The 17,909-nt window shown below is 50.9% G+C and overlaps 4 protein-coding genes across 12 annotated transcripts in view; 2 read left to right on the plus strand and 2 right to left on the minus strand.

The window, feature by feature from the left end:
* On the plus strand, window positions 1–4,260 carry Mxd3 (MAX dimerization protein 3). Its single transcript, XM_047556257.1, has 6 exons — window positions 1–207; window positions 461–566; window positions 1,247–1,276; window positions 1,405–1,519; window positions 3,516–3,693; window positions 3,770–4,260. The coding sequence occupies exons 1-6, from the start codon at window positions 138–140 to the stop codon at window positions 3,883–3,885; spliced, it is 615 nt and encodes a 204-aa protein (XP_047412213.1). The 5' UTR covers window positions 1–137; the 3' UTR covers window positions 3,886–4,260.
* Window positions 4,261–4,510: 250 nt separating this feature from the next.
* On the minus strand, window positions 4,511–7,950 carry Prelid1 (PRELI domain containing 1). Its single transcript, XM_047556728.1, has 5 exons — window positions 7,667–7,950; window positions 6,888–7,113; window positions 5,488–5,601; window positions 5,327–5,405; window positions 4,511–5,073 (listed from the first exon to the last, which is right to left on the minus strand). The coding sequence occupies exons 1-5, from the start codon at window positions 7,756–7,758 to the stop codon at window positions 4,922–4,924; spliced, it is 663 nt and encodes a 220-aa protein (XP_047412684.1). The 5' UTR covers window positions 7,759–7,950; the 3' UTR covers window positions 4,511–4,921.
* Rab24 (RAB24, member RAS oncogene family) lies at window positions 7,687–10,215 on the plus strand. The gene is made up of 8 exons (XM_047556729.1): window positions 7,687–8,495; window positions 8,579–8,647; window positions 8,849–8,927; window positions 9,035–9,102; window positions 9,182–9,281; window positions 9,496–9,546; window positions 9,680–9,742; window positions 9,858–10,215. The coding sequence occupies exons 1-8, from the start codon at window positions 8,379–8,381 to the stop codon at window positions 9,920–9,922; spliced, it is 612 nt and encodes a 203-aa protein (XP_047412685.1). The 5' UTR covers window positions 7,687–8,378; the 3' UTR covers window positions 9,923–10,215.
* A 1,303-nt stretch (window positions 10,216–11,518) lies between these two features.
* Window positions 11,519–17,909, minus strand: part of Nsd1 (nuclear receptor binding SET domain protein 1) — a 156,292-nt gene continuing 149,901 nt past the window's right edge. For 8 of the 9 annotated variants that reach the window (XM_047555064.1, XM_047555060.1, XM_047555062.1 and 5 more), the window contains one exon: window positions 11,519–17,891. In XM_047555064.1, the coding sequence (XP_047411020.1) occupies window positions 16,282–17,891 (1,610 nt within the window). In that variant the 3' untranslated portion in view covers window positions 11,519–16,281. The remainder of the gene's footprint in view (window positions 17,892–17,909) is intronic. The other variant, XM_047555065.1, reaches the window with a different exon arrangement.

Below are 17,909 nucleotides of genomic sequence, written 5' to 3' on the forward strand. Positions count from 1 at the left end.
TCCCAAGGGCGGGGCATCCTGTGGGCGGGGCCGAGCTCCTGTGTTTGTTGCCCTGTGTCAGTTACATTGTAACAAAAGTGGTGCTGCTGCAGCTCTGGCTAGCACCTTAGGCCCGCCCGCCACCAGCTGTCGCCGACATGGAACCCGTGGCCAGCAACATCCAGGTCCTGCTGCAGGCCGCTGAGTTCCTGGAGCGCCGCGAAAGAGGTGAGGAAGAACTCTGGACTAGATTCCTGGAGGCGACCTCACTGACATGGGCCTGGACGCCTTGGCTCACAACTTGAACGACGCACGGCAACTAGGCAGTGATCCACCCTCAACTCAGAGGAGTTCGTGGGCGGTCGGGGAGGGAGGGGTTGGAGAAATGGTCCTGGTGCCAGAAACCCTTCCTTGACCTGGTATGCCAGGGACCAGGTCCAGTCCTAGCCTGACACAGACGGGCTCTGCCTCTCTCTGGCAGAGGCAGAGCATGGCTACGCATCCCTGTTCCCACATCGCAGTCCGGGCCCCATCCATAGGAGGAAGAAGCGACACCCGCAAGGTCCTGGTGCTCTGGACAGTGGGCGGTAAGGAGGGTACAAGCGAGGGTGGTGGTGTAGGGAGGTTGGATGGGTGCTGTCCTCCTTCAGCCCTTCCTCTGCTCATTTCCTCCTTGTTTGCAGCTTATGGGCTAGGTACCCTGCTCTGGGAAGCATTCAAACCCTTCTTGCCATCTGTCCCTCCCCAAACACACCTTTTTGTTAATTCAAGGACACTTCTTCAGCACCTCTGATGTGACAGGAACTGTGAACAAGACAGTTCTGGGTCCTGTTTCCACTCACACGCTTATACTCCATGCATCAAATCAAACCACTCCCTCTCCTCCACAGGCTTATTTCTTTTCTATTGTGCTCCAACACTTTGCATATGCTGTTCCCTCCAGTTGAATGCCTTTCCCTCCATTATCCTCTGGGAAACTTCCATTTTGTGCTCTGTTCAGCTGTCATCTCTGTTTAGGAAACCTTTCTTGCTTGACTGGCAGGGGAACCTTGTTTGGACCCCCACAACCAACTCAGCAGGCCCCTCAGCATTTGTCTGTTATCTCTGATTCCTCTCACCCCTACCTGGGGGCTCTGGTGCCAAAGACCAGACCAAGATCCCCATAGGAGGGTTGACTGAGGCAGACATTTGTAGATTTTGAGCCACAGGGGTCCCTGGGCTAAGGGTGTGGGCTATAGTTGACACTCATCCTCCCTGGCATTGACAGGTCTGTGCACAATGAGCTGGAGAAGCGTAGGTGAGTCCCACCCCAACCCTGACAGCACCAGGTCCCAGGAACCACCTGTCTGGCCCTACCTTCCCCCTGCTATCCCTCCGGCTGGTGAGGTGGGGCTGGCACTGCCCTCCAGACCCCTTCCCCCACAGGAGGGCCCAGCTGAAGCGGTGCCTGGAGCAACTGAAGCAGCAGATGCCTCTGGGGACTGACTGTGCCCGATATACCACACTGAACCTGCTGCGCAGGGCCAGGATACACATTCAGGTAAGTGGAGGGGGGCACCCTGTTGTCCCCAGGTGTGGCATGGGAGGCCTGGGTGGAACCAGGGAAAAGGACCCCCATGTAGTCCAACTGTGTAACTTGGGACAGTTCTCTGTGATTTTAGTTTTCTAATCTATTAAATGGGAAGGAAAGCAAAAAATAGCTCAGAGAGTTATTCTGAGGCTTCAGTGAATTCACCCTGCGAATGTTCATTGCTGTTGTTACAGCTATTATTACTTATATCCCAGCCTCTCCAGACCTTGGGCAAGTCACTTGGCTTGTGTCTGGACTTCTGCTTCCTCCTCTGGTGGGGAGGGGATTGCTGTTTTAAAGATTCTCTGATAAATCATATGTAATGGTCCCTTAGATTGTAGAGAGCTGGTCCCCACTCTCCCCTGTTCCCATCCTTCAAGGCCTCCTGTTCTAGGCCATCTATCCGAATGCCACCCCAGGAGGCATCCACTCCAGAATTCAGGAGGGGGAAAGGATTGAGAGGAGCTAGTCACGGCACCTCCTAGGACCCTTGCTACTGCCTGAGCTGAGCTTCCCGCCCCCTGGTGGACAGGAGTGGGTGTGCAGGTGCAGAGGCCCAGGCAGCCCCAGGGCTGCCCATATTAGAAGCAGCCTTGGAAACAAGAGAGTTTTTCCTACCCTCCTGGCCCTTTTGACAGGTGAAGAGAAAGCTATGTGCTGATGAAAGTCAGATCTAGGCCCAGACCCCCTGACTTGCATTCTTTTCTTCAACAGATATTTATTATCTGCTCTGCCAGGCCCTTTTGTAGGCACTGGACACTGTGGCAGAGACAGATCCATGTGCCATCCAGCAAATAAGTCCCAGACATGAGAGGTATTCACACTGTCTCATAAGTGCCTGTTAGAACCCTCTTTGTGGCTGAGTAATACTCTGATTGGCTAATGGGTCCTGGTTTCCCACATGGTACTTACTTGACCTAGTTTCTTGGTGAATGATGTGTCCATGGGTAGGACCTGGGAATCATTCCATCTTTGAAGTCTCATCACCCCTCTTCTGGACTAATGTATACCACCCTCCTCTCTGGTCTCCCTGCTTCCTCTTTGCCCTAGAATGATCTTGGGCATACACATATGTGCCCAGACCCATCTCCAGCTAAAAATCTTGACTGGGATCCCAACAGGACAAAGCCTCAGTTCCTTACTTCCTGTAACTCTCAAGACCCTGTCCAACCCAGGCCTTATCATGACTGCTTTTTTGGACTAGTCTCTCTCCAATCCCGTACTGAAAAAGTTGAACTTTCCATGCTTGCCAGGCTCCCTCTGCCTTAGTGTCTCCCCTCCCCCATCTTTGGTTAGTTCCTACTCATCCTTCTATACCTTCTCCAGACCTCCTTGGCCTATTCTCCCCTTATTGGTAAATGACTAAATCTAGTCTTCTGCCCACTGAGGGCTGTGCCCTTGGACTTCCAGATTCTGAACTTTAGAGCTAGCAAAATTCAGGTAGGGATAAGGGGAGGAGGTTTATGCTGGAGTCTTAGAGCCCCTGGAGAATCCTGACCAAGATTTACAAATGGGTAGCTTTGTTTAGTCTGAAGTTTTCTAACAATTTAAATTAGTTGGCAACATTTCAAAGGACATTTGACATGAAAAATCTGGCTTTCCAGCTTGTCTTAAAGAAATGGGGAGATCTGGCAGTGCTGGGCCTGTTGCCATGTGGCAGCAATTGGCTGGAACCGGGAGGTGGCTGCCTCCTTGAGTGAGTATGCATTTGCCAGCCCCCCAGTGTGTTTGATATTATGGTGTCTCCCATGCCATGCCCACCTAGACAAGGGCATATATGGGTGAAGTACAGGAGGGGGCTGCTTTCTGGAGGATGTTCAGCAACCCTCTGGGGCCCAAATTTATGTGCCAGCCTGTCTGGAGTAGGCAGAGGCACCATGTGGCCACAGCCCATTGCGAAGTGGCTCAGGGGCAAAGCCCAAGTCCTGGGCAGCTGACCTCAGCTTCTGCTCCTACGGCTCTGCAGAAGCTGGAGGAACAGGAGCTGAGGGCTCGGCGGCTCAAGGAGAAGCTGCGCAGCAAGCAGCAGAGCCTGCAGCGGCAGCTGGAGCAGCTCCGGGGACTGCCAGGAGCAGGTGAGCGGCTGCGAGCTGACAGTCTGGACTCTTCAGGCCTCTCCTCTGAGCGCTCAGATTCGGACCAAGGTGAGTGTCCTGAAGCTGAAAGGCCCTGGGCAGCCTGGGTGGGCCAGGGCTTTTGACTGGAACCCTCCTTGTGCAGAGGAGCTGGAGGTGGATGTGGAGAGCCTGGTGTTTGGGGGCGAGGCCGAGCTGCTGCGGGGCTTCAGTGCAGGCCAGGAGCACAGCTACTCCCACAGCACCTGTGACTGGCTATGATGCTCACGGCCCTGACTGCCTTCTGCTCACACTGGGCTGAGCCCACCAGGCAGGAACCCTCTCCAAGCCTCGAGGGCTGCTCAGAGGCATCAGTTGGAATGGACTACAAGGACCCTTGTGTGGGAACAGGTACTCCAGGTAACCTGCTACTAGTTGCCAGGCAGTCCCCCACCTGGTGGGAAGAGGCACCTAGACCATCCCAGAGCCCTGTAAGGCAGGCAGTGCCTGGGCTGCCTTTCCAGGCATTTTGGTAGCACTTGGCTCTGTTGCTCCAGCAGGAGCAGGAAGCCTCTTGGATCCTCTTGTTCCTTCCTGGACAAGGCCCCTGGCCTTTGCCCTACATGTACTGTACAGTATTTTCATTAAAAATGTCTTTCATAATTTCCTCTGTCCAGTCTTGCTTGATAAAAATGGAGGAAGTCACAGCCACAACTGGAAAAGAGGAAATAAAATCAGCAGCTGCCACCACCAGGCTGAGTGGTACACTTGATCCCCACAACCTGGAGGCTGTTCTGTCTGAGATTTAAGGGTGGTGGCACTGAGGCCTGTGATGTGACTTGCCTGAGTTCCAAAGCCAGGAAACAATGGAGTCAAGATCCAAACTAAAGCTTTCTGACTCCAGAGCTGGGGCTGATTGAATTCAACAAATATTTATTGAGTGTCTATTATGTGCTAGATATTCTTCCAGGTATTTGGGACACATCAAAACAAAACAAAGAATCCTGCCCTCTTGGAGCTTACAGTCTATTGTTTATCAACACTTCACCTGCATACTGCTGGTGACCTTAAACAAGTCCCCACACCTTTGTACCACTTTGTGCCTGTCATCAGCTGCCCAATGGGAGAATAAACCAGCTGGGCTCAGACATGTGTCTGGTGTACTGCAGTGCTGAACAGGACACCTGCCCCCAACCCACCACCCAGACAGCAGAGAGGGCTAGAAGTTGATTTTTAATAATAAAGTACAATGAAAGAGGGGGCAGAGGGAGCCCACGGGTGTCTAGTGGGCTGTGGCAGTGGCAGGGGCCCAGGCTGGCTACACAAACTGCTGCTGCTGCTGCTGCTGCTGCTTGGTGGCAGCCTTGCTGGCAAGGTCCTTGGCCTTCTCTGTAGCTGCCAGTGCTGTCTCCTTTGCCTTCTCCTTGGCTTCCTTGGCTGTCTCAACAAGTGTTTTGGAAGGGGCCTCACCTAGAGTAAAGGGCAGGAGACTAGCTTCAGATGGCACCTACAGGCCCCACCCAGTCACATTCCCCAACCATGCCAGTCGTGTAGGATAGGCCTGACCCCTTTGGAAAAGTGGCATTTGCCACCTGGTACAGACTAAGTCCCAGGCTCAGAGCAGGGTAATGACTGGTTCAGGGTCTATGCGAGCCAGGCTGAGCTAGGACCTGACCTAGCCTCTCCTGGTGAGGTCCTCCCAAGCACTGCCCAGAGTTCTCACCTTGCAGCTTGGCCAAGATGTATTCAAAACCCTTCATAGTCTTGGTCACATTGCTTTTGAACCGGGCGAGACCAAATTCCTGGCAAAAGATTGAGGTGGGAAGGACTGACCCCACCCATGCCAACAGCCCCAGGTCCTAGAAACCCCACCACATTCCTTACCTGGACAGCTCTAGAGACACCAAATAAACTAGAGGAGACCCAGGCTTCCCGACGGATTTCGGTCCAGCCACTGTTGTCAGAGTTCACACGGTAAACACATCGTTCCTCCACCACCTGTGAGGACAACCACATTTTAGGGGCATCTTTTGCTTTACCAACCTACACACAGACTTGATTCCCTGCCTCTTTGTTATATTGCCCAGGTTGGCCCTAAACTCTCGGGCTCCAGTGATCCTCCCACCTTAGCCTCCTGAATAGGTGGAACTAAAATCATGTGCCACCACACTTACCTGAAGTCCTGCCTCTTTTCAAAAAAGGAAGCAATGAAATGAAAACCCATTCCTTTCGGTTATTGCATCCACAACACCATTTTACCCTCTAAAACCCTTTCCTGACCCTTAAAAAAACTATAAGGCAGAAGGTCTCGTGGGAGCAGTAGAGGACTTTCTATACTAGGACCCTGGACTGTTTGAAGCCTTTATATCTAGATATATACAGTGTTTTTACTCAGACTTTACTCACCCACTACAGTTCTTGAGCTTTCTGACAGTCCAAATAAAAATAGATGTCTTACAGTCATCATAGTTTTCATTAACAGAAAGGAGAAAGTGGATTGCTACTTCCAGAAGAATACTTAATGACACTTCTCATGAATGGATCACTGTTTTGGTACTTTACCAAGAAGTGCCCTCATGCAGTCACGTGAGATGACTTTCAATAGCACTGGGCAGAGGAAGGTGGCCACTCAACTCTGTGACATTGCAGGATACATTCCCCCTCTGAACCTCACTTCTATCTTGGCACAAGTGAGTAATATCCACCTCTCAAAGGTATCATGACAATAAGTGGAGAAGAATAATTTTCTTATAGTTTGCAGGGTATTCACATGTAAGAAGATGCACTGGGATGTTCCTTTAATCATGGGTTTTCAAGCTTTTTAGAGGTATGTGGAACTCCATTCCCCCAAATCTCAGGCAGAAATCCCTTTACATGAGACAGGTAAATGTGGAAACGCCTCCAAAGTGGGGTAAGGGGCTTAGAACTTCAATTGCTGAAGCACATCCAAGGCACCATTGGGCTTAACAGACGCCCATGTGAAAAATTCCTCCCTCAACATCACTTCTGTGGGCCCAACCCACACGTGTGTCACACATGACATAAAAGTTTGTGTTTAGTACCTACAACAACTCTGTAAAATGGGCACCTCCCTCCCTCATGAATGAGTCAAAGAACAGGTCCAGAGAGGCTGACCAGCTGAAATAAAGATAATCTGAGGTTGTACCACGTAGTCATTGCTCTTCAGTAACCCAGACATGGCTCAGGCCACAGAAGTTCCCTCATGACTCTAGCCAGGTACCTGAGGAGCAGTCTACTTTTGGGGGGACCAAGAACAGTCTCACCATCAGCCGGGCGTGGTTGATGTTCCAGGTGAAGGTGGTCATGGTCTGATTTTGTGGGTCCACAACAGAGTCCTCCAGGATGTACACCGAGTGAGCAACGTTGGCAGGAAACAGTCGCTCTGCCCAGCGGGGCATCCTGTTGGTCTTGGTCAGGAGTCTCCGGGACAGGAGCTTCTGGTCAGGGGTCACCTCCCGGTGTACTATGTCTTCCGTTAAGACATGTTTGCTGCAGGTGTTAGTGATGCAGACCCTTAGAAAACTACCCCTGACAGACCATCTATCAGGGTTCCTGTTGGGAGCCTCTCTGCCTTATCTTCCTGCAATCCTGCAGAATGATCTGTACTGTAGTTCAGAACTAAGAGTACCTTGAACCTATCCCAGGGCAAATTCCAACTCCTACCTCCTCCCTGACCTGAATTCCTGGGCTTTCCAGCGGGGCTGGCTTCAGGTTTGGCAAATGCCCGGATTTCCAACCCCAAGTTCCCTCCCAATTACTGTGCTGCCGCCTCTTCCTTGTCTCAACACTCTGAGAAGAGAACCTTAGACTAGGGCTTCAAGTAAATCACCACCCAGGACCAGTCTTCTTCCAGGATCTTGCAGGCCTGGCCTGGCCGCTTCCCCGATAAGATCTCCGTACCCTAAAAACAGCCACGGTTCCGGGGATCCCTCACGTCAGACTCGAAGTAGTCTTTCTTGGTCCCATTACTGAGGGGCTGCCCACACTCTGATCTCCAAATAGCGAGGTGAGAAGGAGGTCTGCTTTTCCCTGGGCCACGTACCTATAGGGATTCGGGTACCGCTGCCAGAAGGCAGCGAACACTTGGTCCCAGGAACTTCGGAGCACGCTCTGGCCCAGGAAATACTTCACCATCGTCCCGGCCGGGGCGGGCTCAGCACCCGCGCAGCATCAGGGGTGCAGAGCCCGGGGGGCACGCGGAGGCCGGGCCGGGGCTCGGCGCACGCCCGCCAGGATCACAACTCAGTCACCACTGCGCCGCACCCAAGTCGCTGCTGCTGCCGCCATGAGGGATTGTACCGCCGCGCACCACTTCCGGCGCCGCAGCACAGTTTCACCGCTTCCGGCCCGTGCCACGTGACCTGGCGACCCCGCCCCCTTCCGCCCCCTCCCGCGGGAGACGCGGTGCTGCGGGTTGGAAAGGGGTTGTGGGAGACCCCAAGTTAGGCTGTGAATCTGGGCGGAATCAGAGACTGGGCAGCAGCGGAGCCCAAGGTGCTCGGGCAGGCGAGGGAGCGAGCGGGAAGGCCAAAGAGTGACGAGCGACTAGCTGCACAGCGGCGCGCGGCGCCTTGGAGGGCGCCGCCCGCGCGCTCCCAGGCCGCCACGGCTCTTGGGTGTCTTGGAGGGACACTCGGCGCCCGGGGCCGATTTGGCCGGGCCATTCAGGGGCGCTGTCGAGGTGCGAGACGCTTGGGGTCGGGGACTGAGGCTGGACGGAGCGACCCTTACGTGGGTGAGGCTGCCCGGGGAGCATGAGCGGGCAGCGCGTGGACGTCAAGGTGGTTATGTTGGGCAAGGAGTACGTGGGCAAGACAAGCTTGGTGGAACGATACGTGCACGACCGCTTCCTGGTGGGCCCCTATCAGAACGTGAGTGTAACCTCCCGGCCCGGCACGGAGTAGGAAGGAGCCAGCCTGCATCCACGGCCCTGATCTCTTCCCCTTCGTTGCAGACTATCGGGGCTGCTTTCGTGGCCAAAGTGATGTCGGTTGGAGACCGGACAGTGACTTTGGGTATTTGGGTAAGTCCCGTGGGCATTTGCTATTGGGGAAACCCATTGCTGAGGAGGCCTAATTCCTGATCCTGGGGGCCTCATAGAGGCCATTCTCTTCTCCAGACCCCAGTTTCCTCATCTGGAAAGTGGGGGTCTGGAGGACATTAGGCAGTCTTGGGAAGTAGCCCAGTAACTCAGGCCAGGGTTGAGCTTCCTACTGCCTTTCAGGACACAGCAGGCTCTGAGCGGTATGAGGCCATGAGCAGAATCTACTATCGCGGTGCTAAAGCTGCCATCGTTTGCTACGGTATGGAGGTTCTGGGCTGTTCTTTGAGCGAGGGTTGGGCGACAGACCGGCTGGCCTCAGAACAGTCCTTGATCCGTGCTTGTGTCTCCTGCATGCTCCATACCAAGACCTCACTGACAGCAGCAGCTTTGAGAGAGCAAAGTTCTGGGTGAAAGAGTTGCGCAGCCTAGAGGAGGTATGTGGCTAGACCTCACCAAAAGACCAGGGGCTGGGACTGTCTGGGGAAGTGATCCTGGTTTTGTCTTCTGCTCCAGGGTTGTCAAATCTACCTGTGTGGCACCAAGAGTGACCTGCTGGAGGAAGACCGGCGGCGCCGCCGTGTGGACTTCCACGATGTCCAGGACTATGCAGACAGTAGCTGCTCCTCAGCTCTTGGGGGATGGGGTGGGGTGGCTGCTTGTGTGGGTTATAAGAAACAGGGACTACCTTGGCTGCCATGGCAAGGTGTGGTAGGAGGGCAAAAAGCCTGAACCTGTGCAGTCTAGGAGACACCCTCAACTGCTAGCATTCCCTTGTTTCTTTTGACCTAATTATTGGGCATGAAGTCTTAAGTCACTTCTCTTTGCAGATATCAAAGCTCAGCTCTTTGAAACATCCAGCAAGACAGGTCAGAGTGTGGGTGAGTGCCATCCTGGGGCCTCACAGCAGAAGAATGGGTTACCAGAGGAAGGATAAAGCCCAGAGGGCTGGGTCACTGGGAGATCCCAGGGATGCTGGCATCAGGCCCTCACTGATCATCCTTTTCCTGCCAGACGAGCTCTTCCAGAAAGTGGCAGAGGATTACGTCAGTGTGGCAGCCTTCCAGGTGATGACAGGTGTGTGCTTCCCCAGCCTTTATGGAGACTTCCTCTAGGCCTCTAGCCCTCTTCGTGAGTTACCTGATTCCCCACCACCAGAATGGTGCTGAATTGCCACTTCTCTCTTTGGCAGAGGACAAGGGCGTGGATCTGGGCCAGAAGGCAAATCCCTACTTCTACAGCTGTTGTCATCATTGAGTCACCACTCACCTGGCCTGGGGGAATAAAAGGAACTCCCTAGAGGCACTAGACCCAGCTCTTGTAAGGGCTTGGGTGGTCCAATGTCTGAGCTACCCCAGGTCCCCATGGCAGCAGAGGTGGCACCTGCCTGTGCTGGCCCGTGGAATGGAGGCAACATTGGGCTTACTGTGGGCATAAGAGGGCTAAGGGCTGATCTGGATCCCAGGCTTCTGCCCTGGACAGCACTTGTGTCTACAGATTATTTAAGTGGCTTTTGATCTGTAAATAAAATCAATGCACTGTGAATCACACTCAGCCCCCTTCCCTGCTGTGTGGACTAGGTGTCAAGACACCTGGTTCTTTCTGGAGCCACCTGGCTGGCCTCATTTCCTGATGACTCCTCACAGTTCTTATTTTCCTTGGGAAACCAAGTAACTTTTGCCTAGGGTTTTCACTGAGACATTGGAGCCCCCCCTTACCACTTTTGTGTACTGGGGACTGAACTCAGAGCCTTGTGCATGTTAGGCAAGGGCTCTACCACTGAGCTGCATCCCTAGCCCTTTCCTTTTGTGGAGGCAAAGTCAGAGGCAGGGGATGGGTCAAGAAAAGCTCACAATTCTTTCTGGGTGCCAAAAGGAACAAAGAGAGCACTTAAGTTGTGTCCAGAGACAAAAGTGTCAGGCACACCTACCTCAATACAGAGGCTACCTCTACTGCATCTGTCATGACTAGGTGTGTGGGTTAAGCCTAGGACTCAGATCCTGAGATTCCCAGTGACATCCTAATGTGACAATGGTAGGAAAGCAATAAGGGTCTGAAAGACAGAAAGGTCTTATGGATCCAGATTCAGATCCAATTTGACTGCTAGTGCAGAAAAGCAACTTAAATCCTCAGCTTCAGTTTTTCATCTGTAAAATGAGATGACTGCTACCTCACTCACTTAATCCTCTACCATTACTGAATATTTTTCAACTCTTCTCCTGAAGGCTTTTTGGTGGAAGAGCAGGGAGTTTAGGACTAGGGAAGGAGAGGCAAATTCCCATGAGTCCCTCAAAGTATTGGGCTTTGGAGGTCCAAATATTTCTGAAGGGTCAGGTGTTACTGTAAACAGGGCTGACACTTCCTATTCAAACAGGAGTGTATTGCAGCCCTTTCCAGTATTGGAGAAGAAAGAGTGTAGGGGCTTCACCTTCCAGCTCACCCTTTGCCTTTGCTTTCCTGCCTTCAGGCCTGGACTGAGACCTTGTAGTACCCAATACTCTGATTAGAACAGGATCAGACTCACACTTTGGTTCCACTTCTCTTTAAAAAAAAAAAAAAAGCCAATTCCTCAAAATACCCTTCCTTCTTGAGTGATGGAGACTTCCTGTAGAGGGGACTGTAACTGACACCAGCCACTCCCCAAAGAAGGGAAAGATGCTTAGGCAGGCAGTGGCACCTGGGAGGAAACTCAAGCCACCCCATTAAGTGCTTGGAGGAAGGGCTCCACCTCTGCCATGTCCCCTCCCCCCAGGGAATTATCTGTGGGGCTGCCTCCTGCTCTCACCCCAAACCAATTCTTTGTCAGGCTGCATCTCCCCACGGATAATAAAACAAAACACAGGGCAAGGGCCATAAGAGTAAAGTTAAACTTTACTTTACAGTATTTTTTTTTTCTATATACAAAGAATTACAGTACATGTTTATGGGGACTCCTAGCACAGGGCTCCCCTCTTTTTCACTAGGAGTTCACTTCCAGCTGACAATCTGTGGGGGGGAGGGGAAACAGATGGACCTTGGCTGAACCCCCTGCCCCCTCTTCTTAAAAATATAAAGATAGATCTCTTGTCAGCTTGTTTCTTTGCCAAGACCTAGAAAGCTACTTTTCCATGAGCTCCTGTGTGCTGCATTCACCCACCTTCCACATTCGCCTACATGCACACACAGGCAGCACCACCTCATCCTGAAGACCGCTCTGCCCGCCCTGGAAGCCTAACACACCAGGACTCTGTTCTGCTCCCTGTGTTGCCCATCCATGAAGCTGTGCTGAAATCCCAAGTTCTACCCCTAGAGCTCCTCAGTAGCCCAGTATTCTGAAAGTCATGGGAAGGCAGCTCTAGGGAAAGGAGCACAGAAAAGTTTAACATGTGCTGCTTTGCTTATGTTGGTAGGAAACATTTCTTCTGAGGTTGTGGTTTTCTAATTAAAATAAACTCTTTCCACTTCCTTAAGAAATAATACCCTTAATCTTCATAAGCAATAGAGGTGTTCCCATGAGAGTGGAAGAGGTAGAGGGGCAGCAGGTAATGGAGGGAGACCCCACACCCAGAGCTCTCTACCAACATGTTCCAGGCAGAGTGGACGGAGGCTATGGACAAGGTGACCCCAGCCCTGAGAAACTCAATGGCCACCTTCATCTGGATACAGGATCTCTTCCACCTCTGGATTATGCTGGACCTCTCCAGGGTTGGGTGCAGGCTTTACTGAGGCACTGCCTTCTCCCGACCTCTCACAGGGCCTCAAAGAAATCTTTCTATGTAAAATTTCTTCCAAACAGGAACCCGTTTGGATTTCTCAAGTCACCAGTCCTTCAACCCTTGGCAGTGCTTATTTATACCATGAAATTAGCACCATCATTACATTTTTTTGTGTGTACAAAGCATTTATCTATTCATACTTCAATTAACACTACAGCAACCTCTGGCCCTGCTGCACGCACTGGCCTAGGAAGCTCAGCTGGGAGCTAACTGGCCACAGCCAGTCAAAGCTCCTATAGCAGCTACCTAGCTCTAAATGACCTGGAATGTCTAACACACACGAACAGCTCAAATGTTACTTGGCAGGAAAAGGGCTTGAGGCAGCTCCTTTCCTGCTGTGATCTCAGAGGTTAGGACAATGGGTCCCCTGAACTGATGACAAATCCCACAAGGATGACAAAATCCCAAGTAAAGCCTTAGGAGAAAACCCACTTTTATAGGAGCTGTGGGCAAGACCCATCAAGTTTAGTGCTTTTCTGATTACTTTTCACAGGGAAGCTGCCAGGACTAGACCTCCTTGCCCTTTGGTTTCATCAGGCAACCTTAAAATACAACTGGGAGTCCAGCTCTAGTAAGCAGACAGTGCCCAGCCAGGGAGAGTTGCTAGTATACTTCATGCCCTGATGACAGTGTGGGGTTGAGGATGAGAATAATAAAATCTTATCATTAAATGTCAAAGATGAGGATTTGGTTTAGCAGAGGATTGACACAGTGATTTTAGTTAATGTCGAACTCAGTAACTTTAGAGGAAAGCAGATGTCTAAAAATATGGATGCTTTTGTAGCAATGATAGCTATTTTCTGTTAGAAGGGGTTGGCTCCTGCAGGAGGAGCAAATGAGACTTTGAATGTAAATTTCGACAGTTTCCATAATTACTTTTTTCTGACTTAACAGGGCTTGGAGAGGTATTAGTTTTCTAGTTACCTATGGAGCATTTCCACCTTTGGCTTGCCCCTTGAAAAGGCTTCCTGGCTGGGGAGCTCACTCATGGGCAGACTCTCTTGAGCTCCTAATTTCCAAGTACTTAGCCAAATTCCAAACACCAAAATAACATCCTGCACAAGGATCACAAGTTTCTAAGATAAAAGATTTCCTTTTAACTGCCAATTCAAACTCCCTTGAAGAAAGGTCTCACTGCAGACTTTTCCTTAAGCCCAAAACAGGTGCAAGGTCATCTTTTCCCCACCTTCATATACGAGTCATTTCCCAGCAGTTTTGTTGACTGTGCTTCTACTGGATAGTGAGTGCTTCCATGATTTCAACTCTCCACTATCACATGCTGTATCAGTGGGCCCATAAGGCTCAAATTTCTAGTTTCCATTCAACAACCTGAGAGTCTTTCAGTAGCCCTGGACAAAGGCCTGGCTGTCCATCCATTAAGAATTGTCCCCTCCAACCAAGTGCAGAACAAGTTGTTTTCCCAGGCAGCTCTAGAACCAAGCCTCCAGTGAATGGTGGAGAATGGAAAGAACCAAAACAAAACCACAAAGTAGCCAAACACGGCAAGGCCCCTTATCCCTCACTTCCTCCTGTCCTGTGAAACATTTCTAGACAGCTGTAAGTCAATTACCTACCAAAGCCTACTTCAGAGAAGCTAGTTCGGAATCAAACTTCTCCACTTGTAAAATTTTTACATAGCCTGCACGCCCCCCACCCGCCCAAATTCACAGTTTATTTCATGAAACAAAGAGCTACGGTAATTGAACACACAACATAGTGAAAGGATTTTTTTGACAGTGCAGTGCAGATATCTTTTTCTGATCACAACTACAGATGACAGGAGAGCAACAGGCACAGGACTGGCACCAAGCAAACCTATTCACACAATCTAAGAGATTAGGAAAGGGGCCTACTAGCTGCAGTTATATATTTATTATTCTCACACATGATAAATACTTAATATAGTGAACTTTAATGTTCTGGGTGAATTTTGTTAAAAATATCTTTTTCATGGTTTAAAATTATTTAAAAGAAAATAATATGTTTTACGTTTTCTCTTCCTTTTGAACAAAGAGATTTTCCTCTTTGATGATGTGGGAAGAGAGGATGAAAGGGGAGAACTAGGCAGGTGGAATTCAGAGAAGATTCTGAGATGTAAGTGCAGGGATAGGCCCCTAAACTCGGGACAGCCCTGCCCAGCCGCATCCCTCTGCCTGAGTTCAAGTGTCTCAATCCCAGAGACAGACTTTGGGAAATAAAAGTAGATTCTATTTTCAATCTTTATATAAAGCGCAAATGCTTCTATAACTATTATTCCTTCCCCTTGGAAGTGATGGGAATTCAGTAAGAACTTAGGAGAAGGAAACTGGGACAGAATACAGAATCCTGTTGAGATTGTAAAAGTCATTAACTGAGCATAAAGGCTGGGAGACATTTGGGCCAGGAGATGGCCTGTTGGCTAAAGCTGCTGGCTGAGTTGGCAAAGCAGAGAGGTAAACATGTTTGGTCTAGGGACAAAGGCAGGGTGGGTGATTGGGAGGGAATTAGCCAAACAGCATTTCCTGTTGGCAGTCAGTGAGCTGGGAGAATGGTAGGGCAGGGTAGCACCAACAGATTTCCCAGCCCTTGGGCCCCAGCTCAGGGCAGCAGTAACAGATAATCAGCAGTTATGAGGAGTCATCTCTTAGACTGGACATTGCTCCACACAACACATCTCTCCAGTCTTAGGGAAGGATTCTGGCTTGCCTTTCAGCTAAGTCAGCAAGCAGGTGATCTCAATAGAGAGCACAGCAATTCTCAGGGAGGTGAAGAAATAGCTCCCTCAATTCAGTTAGGTGGGCAAAGGACTAGGGGAGAACTAATTTTCCATCAACATCTGGCACCCTTCCTGAAGCTGGTATGTCTATGTAAGAGCTTGCCAGAAATTCCCTACGTCCACTGCCGAAGACTGAAATCTGAAAGCACCTGAGTGTTTGAGGAAATGGGAATGGGGTGGGTTCATGTGAAAGGAGGAAAATTGATAGAAAAGAAAGGTAAGCTTGCCAATTGCCTTCTTCCACTGCGGGAAAGCTACATTCTCAGAGTCAAGCTCCATCTACTAGCTAGCTGCTGCTCCATGTACAAGTCTTCTGACTTTGCACAATGTAGACAGAAGCAGCATAGCTGCACCAGCCAACAGTCCTCTTTGGCCTTGATGTAATACCCTTACATCTATAGAGAGCTTTGCAGGTACATGCATGCACATACACGCATGCATGTCACAATCAGGAGATACTTGCTCACCATAGCCACAAAGAACATTTCCAAATGAGCATGGAAACCCAGGGCCCCTTAGTACTTACTACTGTTTCCTGTTCAAAGGTTCTTGAAACCAGCCTGGAAATCCAGGCAGACAAGTTAGGCTCTCATGGATCAAGTCATGTATCTCTGTATCACCCATCAGTGACTAGCACCTGGCCTAGCATGTTTGAATGCTCAGGAAGTGGCCACTGATTTGAATGAACATCAGTTCCTCCCACGGTTTCTAAGGGTATCCTCCAGAGGGCTCTGTTGGGCTGGGGAATAGCTCTGAGAGCCCATTATACTTTCCAACTTGACCAGCGGAATTGAATTCCATGCTTGACTCCAAAGTGGACTTTTTATTTTAAGTTGACCATGTGTAAAAGTTGGGGGCAAGAGACTCAAGTCTGTCTGTCTCCTTGGCTGGAGCCCACTAGATTTCCATACATGGTTCACACAACCATAAGCCCCCATTGGCTAATGTCACAAGAGTTCTGAGTGTTGGGATATAAGGAAAGAATAACAGTGGAAAAGTGTTGGGGTAGGTCTGTTTTTCAAGGGGCAAAAAGAAAGAAACAAAGATTCCCCTCTCCAAATGGTACCCTGGGGGCAGCTTGTCAGGTTATATAACATTTACTGGTATTATTTCTGTTCTGACTCTGCACACTTATGACTGGAAGGAGCCTGATTAAGAGCTGGAAGTGTATTTTGCTCTGGTTTGGGGTCTTGCCCTCTTCCAAGGGACCAGCAAGTCTGTGCCAATGTCTGTGTGCTTCCAGCAGACCAGCAAGACTGCGCCAGTGTCTGTCCAGCCACTATGGGCCAGAGCCCTGCCCCCGGTGAAGTTTTTCCCAGGGCCCAAGGACTTTGTTCTGTGGTTGCCAACTTCTTCTCTTCAGTGGGGAGGGAGGCTGGGGCCTTCCCAAGAGACCTGAAGGATTGCCCACTCTTGGCAGCAAATCCAGGTAGTTGCTGGCCTCCGGCCGTCTGCTTCACCAGGCCTGGTGATTGGTTGGGAGGCCCTGGGGTCTGCTCAGCCACTGCAGGAACTCTTCCTGAGGCCTGAGTTGCTGGCTCATATAAAAAGGCCTTGGCAGGAGGCTGAGAAAGAAGTCTGGCCTGGGTTAGTGATTTAACAGCTTGCCAGGGGTGCTCTGCTTTCCCAGGTGGTTGGAGAAGAGGATCTGACACACTGCCTTTATCCAGAGCTCGTGGCATATGCCCCAGACCTTTGCTGGCAGACCATGAGCTGGATTCCAACACTGGCACCTTCTCATCAGCCTGTGGTGTGATCTCATGAGGAGAAGTAGCCCGCTCCTTCTGGCGAGGAGTTAAGTCTATGAGATCCATCACTAAAGCAGCTCTGTTTTTTGACTGAGTATTCTGGTCCACAGGCCTCAGTGCTTTTTCTTTAGCTACCAGGGTCTGCACCACAGCGGACAGTACTTTCTCAGGAGGTGGAAGTCTCTGGGACAAAGAGGCATGGGATTTGTCTGGGGGCCTGTCGAAAGTTGGGGGTTTAGGACTGCTGGTAACTAGCAGTCTGTCTGGCGGTGGAAGTCTCAGGCCAGTAGGGGCTGGGGCTTTCTCCAGTGAATGGGGCCTTGGGCTGGCAGCACCTATGGATTTATCCAGCCTTGGGTCAGCTGTCCCCAGAGGTCTTTCCAGTGGTTGGGACCTGACTGAGGGTGAGGAGTTTGGGCTGGTCACTGGAGAGGGTTTGTCAGATAGTAGAGGTCTTGGTCCTTCCACTGCTGGTGGCCTGTCCAGTGGCCTCTGGCTGGATACCAAGGACTGGGATTTGGTCCCTGACCCAGCAAGGTCTCTGACCCTATCTAAAAGCTGGGAGTTGGAGTCAGTTCTTTCCAGAGGTCTTTCAGGTAGCAGTGGCCTCTGACAAGTCCCTGCCAGAGCTTTTTTGGAGAGTGGCAGCGTCTGATGGGCATCAGCAGGTGGCTTATCTGACATCTTGGGCCCCTGAGCAGCCATTTCTGATGATTGCTCTGTCAGGTGCGTGCTGGGGCTTGGAGGCATCGGCACTGGGGGAGGCACATACTCACGGATCTCCCCAGGTTCCAGAGGGTTGGGCCCACAGGGGTCATGTTCAGTACAAGACAGACGCCCATCAAGTTTGGAAATGAAGAGCATCCCTTCCCGATGCTGCTTGCAAAAAGAGCTGGGGCACATCTCACAGAAGGAGGCTGCTTCTTTCCCACAGACGTCACACTGGTGCCAAGGGCACTCCCACTTCCCTGAAAACACAGGAGTGA

Source organism: Sciurus carolinensis, chromosome 6 (genome assembly GCF_902686445.1).
Source record: "Sciurus carolinensis chromosome 6, mSciCar1.2, whole genome shotgun sequence".
Taxonomy (NCBI): domain Eukaryota; kingdom Metazoa; phylum Chordata; class Mammalia; order Rodentia; family Sciuridae; genus Sciurus; species Sciurus carolinensis.

Bases quoted from the DNA above. Each gene is read 5' to 3' on its own strand.
- Mxd3 (XM_047556257.1), top strand. From the start codon at position 138: ATGGAACCCGTGGCCAGCAACATCCAGGTCCTGCTGCAGGCCGCTGAG. The intron at 208-460 runs GTGAGGAAGAAC...TCTCTCTGGCAG, and splicing joins CCTGGAGCGCCGCGAAAGAG to AGGCAGAGCATGGCTACGCA. The intron at 567-1,246 runs GTAAGGAGGGTA...TGGCATTGACAG, and splicing joins GGTGCTCTGGACAGTGGGCG to GTCTGTGCACAATGAGCTGG.
- Prelid1 (XM_047556728.1), bottom strand. From the start codon at position 7,758: ATGGTGAAGTATTTCCTGGGCCAGAGCGTGCTCCGAAGTTCCTGGGAC. The intron at 7,114-7,666 runs GTACGTGGCCCA...TAACACCTGCAG, and splicing joins CGGTACCCGAATCCCTATAG to CAAACATGTCTTAACGGAAG. The intron at 5,074-5,326 runs GTGAGAACTCTG...CCTTTACTCTAG, and splicing joins CATCTTGGCCAAGCTGCAAG to GTGAGGCCCCTTCCAAAACA.
- Rab24 (XM_047556729.1), top strand. From the start codon at position 8,379: ATGAGCGGGCAGCGCGTGGACGTCAAGGTGGTTATGTTGGGCAAGGAG. The intron at 8,648-8,848 runs GTAAGTCCCGTG...ACTGCCTTTCAG, and splicing joins CAGTGACTTTGGGTATTTGG to GACACAGCAGGCTCTGAGCG. The intron at 9,103-9,181 runs GTATGTGGCTAG...CTTCTGCTCCAG, and splicing joins AGTTGCGCAGCCTAGAGGAG to GGTTGTCAAATCTACCTGTG.